The sequence below is a fragment of the Aplysia californica genome, unplaced genomic scaffold, assembly GCF_000002075.1.
Source record: "Aplysia californica isolate F4 #8 unplaced genomic scaffold, AplCal3.0 scaffold00219, whole genome shotgun sequence".
Taxonomy (NCBI): domain Eukaryota; kingdom Metazoa; phylum Mollusca; class Gastropoda; order Aplysiida; family Aplysiidae; genus Aplysia; species Aplysia californica.
This window is the reverse complement of record NW_004797489.1, coordinates 293752-302156: the sequence shown is the minus strand read 5'-3', so window position 1 is coordinate 302156 and position 8405 is coordinate 293752. Positions and strand designations below refer to the sequence as shown.

The window sequence follows — 8405 nt, the reverse complement described above, 5'->3', positions numbered from 1 at the left end:
ATTTTCCTCTATTTCTTATATGTATGTTTGTCACATTCTTGTGACTCGTTATTTCCGGGGTGCTTTGATAGTCGAAGCAGACTTTGTGTTGTTGAGACTAGAGAGGTGAGCAGAGTAGGCTTGGTTCTCCGTTTGGACTTCTCTATTGACATCTACCCCTTGGGGCTCATATGACCTTATGCAGTTGCAAGCGCCGTAAAACCTTACTAAAAGTTAAACTAAACTAAGCAGTTAGGAAATTCGATGTCGCATGCATCACAGACGACTCGAGTTCGATTCCTGATTGGGGAGAAATTTTTATCAAGTTTCTTGGTCTTTCTTTTCTTCTCTTCTGGGATTAAACGTTGTATCCCCCTCAGCCCAGGTACGCCCAGACAAGCAGGGTTGCCTCCTAAATGATTTGAATTGTCTCGATGGGGCCTATATTCAGGTTCTCTCTTTCTCTCTTTTTCCTTTATACCTTTTGACGTCATTGGTCAAGTTCATCCAAACTATCCATAATATAATAAGAGTAATAAGACACATACTGACATTAGCTAAAAATTCTGCTCTTTGTATCCAGTCTCTAAGATTAAGTGCTTTATAATGGTCAGATGGATTGTCTTTTGTTTTGGCAAGTGTTTTACAGTGCTCACAACTGCATAAGGTCATGAGCGCTCAGAAGGGTCTAAGACGACCATCCTTTGTTGAGGAGAAAATTGGCTGTCTTGAACATTTTATGGTCGTTTTACTTTATACACTGTCATTATAATGTTAAAAAGATGCAAAGGAGGAAATAGGAAGTGGACGTTTGTACAGTCGATGGTCTTATATACAGGTGGCTGTTTGAGTATGTTTGGCTGTCCATGTATTTCTGTCCCCGTGGTTTTATGCACCCCGCTTAATTTAGCAAAATTTGATCATTTTTTGCATAATTTCGGATTATTTTCCTTTTCATTATTTGTTGAAATTAACAAAATCGCATAATTTCACATTTTTGGGCTCATTTTGCATTATTTCAGATTTTTTTGTGCATAAAACCACAGAGACAGCTATTTGGGCAAAACTCAAAATTAATACCTACCCAAACAAAACTGAAACCGCTCCAGTCAGTGACAAATTTTAAGAGTACTTTCAAAACCAGTAGCCTACATGACCGTTTGTCAGGAAGGGATGACTCTACCTTCTATGTCGATGAAACGGTCACATGCATAAAATCAACGGTACCCTGACTGTGAGATGAAAAGCTTAGTCTCTTAGTCCCTGAGCTCTTACAGAGATACAAAAAGGAGAGGAATTACAAGAACTTGGCAGCACAATAAGGCTTTGCTCTTCCTTAACTCGTTTCCATAAATAATACTAATACCAAACATCTGGCAACACAGTGGCTTTGCAGAATAGTATCTTTTATTTCATCAACATCAGTGTTCAGGAAATGCACACATATATAATCATATCATACACAGTGGCAATCTTTCAGAAAAAGTATGAATAATTTAACACATATGATTTTTCAACAATAAATCTTTCTAGCTATTGCACAAATATGCAAGGGGCATGCCATAACAAGAACATACGGACACTTTTTAAGTGTCCAAAACAACTCATATACAAGATCTCTCTCTCTCTCTCTTTCTCTCTCTCTCTCTCTCTCCCCCACACACACACACAAATACGCACACACACTCACACACACATACACACACAAATGTGCATAAAAACATAGAACACACCAGCAAACATGTTCACGAGCAGTCACTCAGACATTACTTTTAAAAAAGTAGAGGTACTGTTAACCTAATACAATTCCAATTGGTCCATCATGTAACTGGCCTTGGTTTCAAGAAAGTTCAAACTTTTTCCTTTACATACTGGCAAAATATCATAAGAAGATATTTTACTAATTCTAGATATGATAAAAGAGTTCTTAAAAAATTAATTAAATGCGAAAACCACTACAACACATTAATAGCAGTTTGCACTGACCAGTATCTCTAGTATACAGTCTAGCACACACATAGTTAGTAAACATATTTTCAAGCCGTCAATATTTTGTTTGCTTGATAAATTCGTTTGTTTTGCAGCTTGTACTCTTTGTATTTAAAACACATATCAGGTACATAAAATTTTTCAACATCCTACCGATTTCGCAACCTGTGTGGTAGTCTAATTTTCTTATCACCGTCTATGAAGACAGTTTGGTCTGCGTCTAAGCAGTATCTCTTCTTAAAAATAATTTTTACTGTTACTGTTACTTGAAAAAAAAGACGACACAACAGCCAGCCCTGGCAAATTCTCTCTGTTTCACAATTCTTCTCTTCACTGATGAAAGACAAAGCAGCCCGCCATGACAACCAACAGCCCACACCCACCGCCATGGCTACCGCCCACATCCGTTGCCACGACAAAAGTCAGAACCCGCCATCATGACAACAGCCCCACACCCGTCACTCTGACAATCACAACACCTTGGCCCTCCCACCCTTCAGTTTTTCCTCCAGCTCCGAGTAGTGGCTGTGCAAGTTCTTCACGAAATGCTCGTAGTCTGTGTCCACTCGGTCTTTTCGCGCCCTCTGGACGGACATGAACTCGCCCCACTCGTGCTTGCGACGCGCCCTCTGAGACTCCAGCCAGTCCACCTTATGGGATAGACAGAACAGTTTCGTTTTAGTAAGAGTTTTACTGCACTTGCAACACAATAAGGTCATATAAGTGCTGAAGATAAGAGGTGTTACAAGAGAGTAACAAACACAAAAAAAGAAGGAGGAGAGATCAGGACAATAGATGTCTGATAGGGAAGAAGGAGCAAACCACACCAGAGCACCCGTCAACCACCCACCTAGATAGACAGAACAGAAAACAGACATGGAGCATGTATATGGGATAGACAGAACAGAAAACAGACATGGAGCGTGTAAGGGATAGACAGAACAGAAAACAGACATGATGGAGCATGGAAGGAATAGACAGAACAGAAAACAGACATGGAGCGTGTATGGGATAGACAGAACAGAAAACAGACATGGGATAGACAGAACAGAAAATAGACACGGAGTGTATGAAATAGACAGAACAGAAAACAGACATGGAGTGTATGGGAGGAACAGAACCGAAAACAGATATGGAGTGTGTATGGGATAGACAGAACAGAAAACAGACCTGTAGCGTATGTGTATTTTGGAACAGAAAATAAATGGTAAATGCTTCGAATGTTTAACAAAAATCACCTTAGAAGTGAAACCAACACAAAAAAGATGAAGCGTAAAATTCACATTTAAAAAGACTTTTTACACGTAACGCCTTGAATGTTCCGCAAAAACCACATTTGAAGTGACACAATCACAAAAAAGATATCACATAAAATTACCGGTAACAAACATTTTTAAGTTCAGTGCTTCGAATGTTCTACAAAAATCACATTTGAAGTGAAACCATCATTAACAAAAACAAACACACAAGATAAATATAAGCAAAATAAAGATCTTTTCAGTTCAAGTTCAATATCTTTCAAGTAGAGCAAGCATATTGACACAATTCAATGTATATAATGAATGGCTCTTCACTGTTAAAGCACTATGCCAAATAAATAGGAATAAGATCATGTGGAATTTACCCTCGAAATTGGTAGGCTATAAATATTATTCATTGGAAGCACAAACACGAAATAAGTAATTTATTTATTACATTTTTAGGGAAAGTCAGTGTCAAACACACACGCTTTCTGACTATATATTGCTTTTTTTTGCTTCTAAACGAACAGCCTTAAAACCAACAATCAAACTCACACTGTGATGTGTAATTCACAAAAGCAGTCTTTTAATATCTTATTATTATAAAATTATCAGTCACGCAGATCCATGTGCAGAGACTCACCTTCTTCTCATCCGCATCCTGCATTATTCTCTTACACATCTGAGAACTTGTTTTCACTGGAGAGAAGAACATAACCAGTCTTTCAAAGGTACAAAAACTTACAGTAGATCTACATGTAATTCATTGCTATTCTATTCAAAGCATAAACTTTCTGTGCCAACCTCTGACATATTATATCGTTGATATCTGATGCTGCATCTGTGCCAGCCCATGATTTAAATACACCGGAGTCCGCTTAAAGTGAACAATTAGTTGGAGTGAACAATATTCTGTGGTCCCGATTGAAACACTATTTGTTTAAGTAAAAAAATAGTGAATAAAATTAACCGGTTTCACAGGGAAATCAGATAAAAATGAACACCCACAATGAGTGAAAACGAAAAACAGACGGACCGTGTCACTGTCACCAGCTCGGCGTTGGCGATGGCAATCTCTTTCAGAAAGAAAGAGCTCTAGTCTAGGCTCGCCCGCTATGTTGTCCCCCCACCCCACCTCCACCCTTGACCCACCACTGTATGTAGCTACTGTTTCTAGGCCTCCACCCTACCAAAGTGGTTAAACTGAACCTTGGATAAAGTGAACATTTGCTTATTGTCCGAAAGAGTTTACTTTATTAAATGCAGACTCCACAGTAAGTTTATACAGCATGCTGTCTTCTGTTTACCTTTTTATACTGCCCAGCGTCATTCCACAATTTCCCAAGTCATTGGAGGCTTCCAGATCAGCCATTATTAAAAACAGCACAAAAAATTAGACATGGGGCAACTTACAACATATTTCAGAATTGTTTCATTAACTCCTACCTCATTTTTACAATTGAAAAATAAGTGCAAAAGTCACGCTTTTTTAATAATTGTGCTCTTTTTTCCTTTGGTCTTTACAAAACTTAAAAAGATAAATATGTGGTTGTGGAATAATATAGAGAACAGGCTTTTGAATTTAAAATCTTTTACATATTTAATTATCAACAAGAACTCTACCTGCCCTTGATGGGTGAGGAGGTAGTAGGGGGTCATCATGGTTGTGACATGTGTATATTGTTCTTTCCATTTTCCTTGTAGTCTCTTTCTAAAGATGGTTTTAGCCTCCAAGTAATGCGTCATTTCCTGGGGCTGCTCTGCTCAAGACCCAAGAAAAACCCCCACTGTATCTCCATGTGAAATTGGACAAGGAAAATAAAGTGAAGAACAGTATTATCATAAAAATCTCACATGCATTCGACAACTCCTCCAAGTTTTTATCCAGGTCCTTCATTGTGACCGGGTAGGCTCGGTCACGGCAGTCAGTGACCAGTTCCAGAGTACGAGAAATCGCTACATGGTCACTTTCCCCACGGCGTTCCTGGGAAAAGTAAAACAAATTTCTGAACATGATCATGAGCTAATGTCGACACTAGCAACAACCTCTTTCTGAAGTCTTTGGTTAGGAGCATCATGGTGCCAGGGGGTATATATATAAATAAGTTCCTATTGTCAGCACTGATTTTCAGCTGAGCTCGTTACCCAGGACAGCAGCCTAATGTCTCAGTGTTAATGGACGTGCGGTCTAGACCTGAAACTGGGACTTCGATTACTGTCACTTTTCTCACTTTTGTAATACTATACACGGTACACCCCATTTCCTCCCATCTTTCATAATTTCAAATGACCTGCAAATCTAAATCAATAAGTGAATTTATTTGCCTTTTCAAAGTCATTTTTTTGTTAACATTTTACGAAAGAATGCGACCGCCCGCAAGCCACGATCTATGTTTATCGATCGCTTGCAAGCCTAGCAGTAAAGAAATAATCTACTAGCAAATTTGGTACCGATATATGCACGTCTTTTATTCCCGAAAACGAATCTATGCAGCGCTTGTGGCTAAAACTTCATACAGAAGAATAAGAGCCAGGTTATTAGCGTGACGTACTTGTAACATCATAGGCAACCAGGGTCGTCAAATTTTGCCAACTTCTGTGGTGTACATGGTACTGCACAGCGCTAAAAATTACCAATCATGATGTACCAGGTACGCCATAAGGCAATGAAGGGGTTTAAGTACAATATGTTCAAAAACAAATCAAAAGATAGTTTCAAAAATGTTTTTAAAGAATAATTAAATAACTCATATATTATATATTTTTTGGCTCTATCATGACATTGATAAAATAGGTAAAACTAAGACCACAAATTCATGTGTATTTCCCTTACTTTACAACATCATTCAGTAAATTCATATAATTATTATCAGACATGATATATGCTTCAGAACAATTCAAATTCACAGAAAAAGATTTTTAATAGACCACAACTTCAAGGCCAACAGTGCAGCACTACCAGATGATCCCAAATATCCGAATTCACATTCGGTTTTATACGCGGCATTACGGCAAATAATGAAGTCTGAAGTATGCTGAGCGGCTGGGGTCTTTTTTCCCCCACAGGAAGAGAAGAAGTCTACTGAAATGAATTTTAGGTTAGAAACAGAGTAATAAAATACAAACCTCAAACTCCTTGACAAAGTTGTTGGCGAGTCCATGTATAGCTGCCCTGTGGTTGAACAGTCGAGAGTAAATATCAGTCACGTCTACGGAAGAAATAATTCCAGAGATTAGTCACTTTAAACAGATCCGATTTCTAGGAGGAGAAAAGGCCAGGGATGGGCCAAAACATTAACTTGTTACTTACTTGTCCTGGGCAACATTAAATTCTTTGCACACCAGACAGGTCCATAATTCTAAGTGCACACCAGACAGGTCCATAATTTTAAGTGCTCAGTCCTCTCAGCCCGTAAGATAAGGAACTAATTGTTCCAGTAGCGGTCTGATAATAGCGACGTCTTTCCTTTCCAGATAGTCATTCCCTTCTTCCTTCTCCTCTCTCTATCCCCATTTCCCACATCCTGATGATTGCCTAGTGTTCTGCTGTCTCATCATCCCCCAACTTTTTCTCCAGGGTCTTCAACACTTCTCCTTTGTCTAATTTCACCTCACAATCAACCATGGCACAGCCTGCCAGCCTATCAGCCTCCTCATTGCCCTTCACTCCAGAGTGCTCAAGACAGAATATCCACGTGATGGCTGTAAGTGATGTGTGTTGTATTGGGTTCATCCATTCGCTCCGAAGCAGCCCTTTCTCAACTCTTTCTTGCAGGATGCTCTGGGAGTCTGTGAATCAGATGGGTAGTTTTTGGTCTTGCATTTTGAAGCTAGCGAAGCGCTCTTTGTACAGCTTCAATCTTCATTTTCATACTTGAAGTTGTTCTTTTTGTGGCCACTGGCATGCTAATGCTATGGGGAAATGAACCCGTTTGTTCCCACTATACACCACAAAACTCCACCCACTTCTCTCACCCCTCCTGACCGATTCACCCGTGTAGATCACTGGGTCCTCTGGCTTAGAGTGCACCTCAATTAACTGTTGTTGTATGTCATTGTTGTTAATGACAGCAGCACATTCCCGTCTTTCACGACCCATAGTGATGGGAACGTTGACCAGGCTTCTGCAATCGGGGCTCAATTCAAAACATTCCTTTCCACTGCATGCATATAAAATTTAAAACATTTAAAACTTATGAAATGATATAATCTAAATTCATCATAAATAATTACACAATTCATAGGAAAAAGGATCTCAAAAGTCAGATGTTTGGTTGCAAGGGTGTGTTCTTGAACAGTACGCTGAATTCACTCAACACTCAACCCCAGCTTAAACCATGCATCAAAATTTTGATATTATAGTCTATGGTTAGTTACACTACCAGACTCGTAATTATCATGAGATTGTAATTGCAGATTCCAGGTTTGAGACTCAGCTCGGTCCAACATGACTGTGACATTCGTTGAAAGGATAACTTATTGATTTCTCTAATTTTCCCATTTGGTCGGGTCTTATAGGCCCTGCCTGTAGGCCTATATCGGAGACCGACGGAGATGGACATTCATTAAATTCGGAGAGGTCCTATCTCTACGCCACGGCGCTCTTAAGCTAAACTCCTGAGTGTTGCAGCAAGGGCTAGTGGAGACGTAATGACAACAACAATAATAATATGTATTATGAATAAATTGTAATTTTGAGAATTGACAAGAAAATGACAATTGTTGACAAGAAGTATCATGTATGTTTGCACTTTTTCCTCCCTCCCGACTCATCTGGCTAACAATTATAATCATAATAATAATTTTAAAAATAGGGCTAACCGCACCTCTGAAAACATATTCACAAGTCATTGTAAATTATTTTTAAAGCCTTTCTTCTTGAGCAATCTACATAAAAATTAAATAGAATCCCTTGGACGTTGGATGTAACTTTCAACGTCCATCAACAACAAACACTACAGTCAGTAACTTCATATGTCACGTGATGAAATCCAGCAGACTGTTCTTCCAAAGCACTGATTTATATCAGTTTTGGCTTAGTTTTAGCCTACAGTTTGGTCTAGATCTAGTTGACTGAAACAAAAATACATTTGTGTATCTATTACTAAGACCACTCTTTTGCATCTATGACTTTGTTAAAGAAATCCAAAAAGAAGGAATATCTGAGTTCAAATCATCATTATAAAAGAATGTTTC

At 38.7% G+C, this 8405-nt stretch overlaps 1 protein-coding gene across 1 annotated transcript; it reads right to left on the bottom strand.

Moving 5' to 3' along the window:
* Positions 1–1368: 1368 nt before the first annotated feature.
* Positions 1369–8193, bottom strand: LOC101849620 (biogenesis of lysosome-related organelles complex 1 subunit 5). Its single transcript, XM_005099593.3, has 5 exons — positions 8036–8193; positions 6336–6418; positions 5064–5193; positions 3853–3908; positions 1369–2618 (listed from the first exon to the last, which is right to left on the bottom strand). The coding sequence occupies exons 1-5, from the start codon at positions 8058–8060 to the stop codon at positions 2439–2441; spliced, it is 474 nt and encodes a 157-aa protein (XP_005099650.1). The 5' UTR covers positions 8061–8193; the 3' UTR covers positions 1369–2438.
* Between the last annotated feature and the right edge of the window lie 212 nt (positions 8194–8405).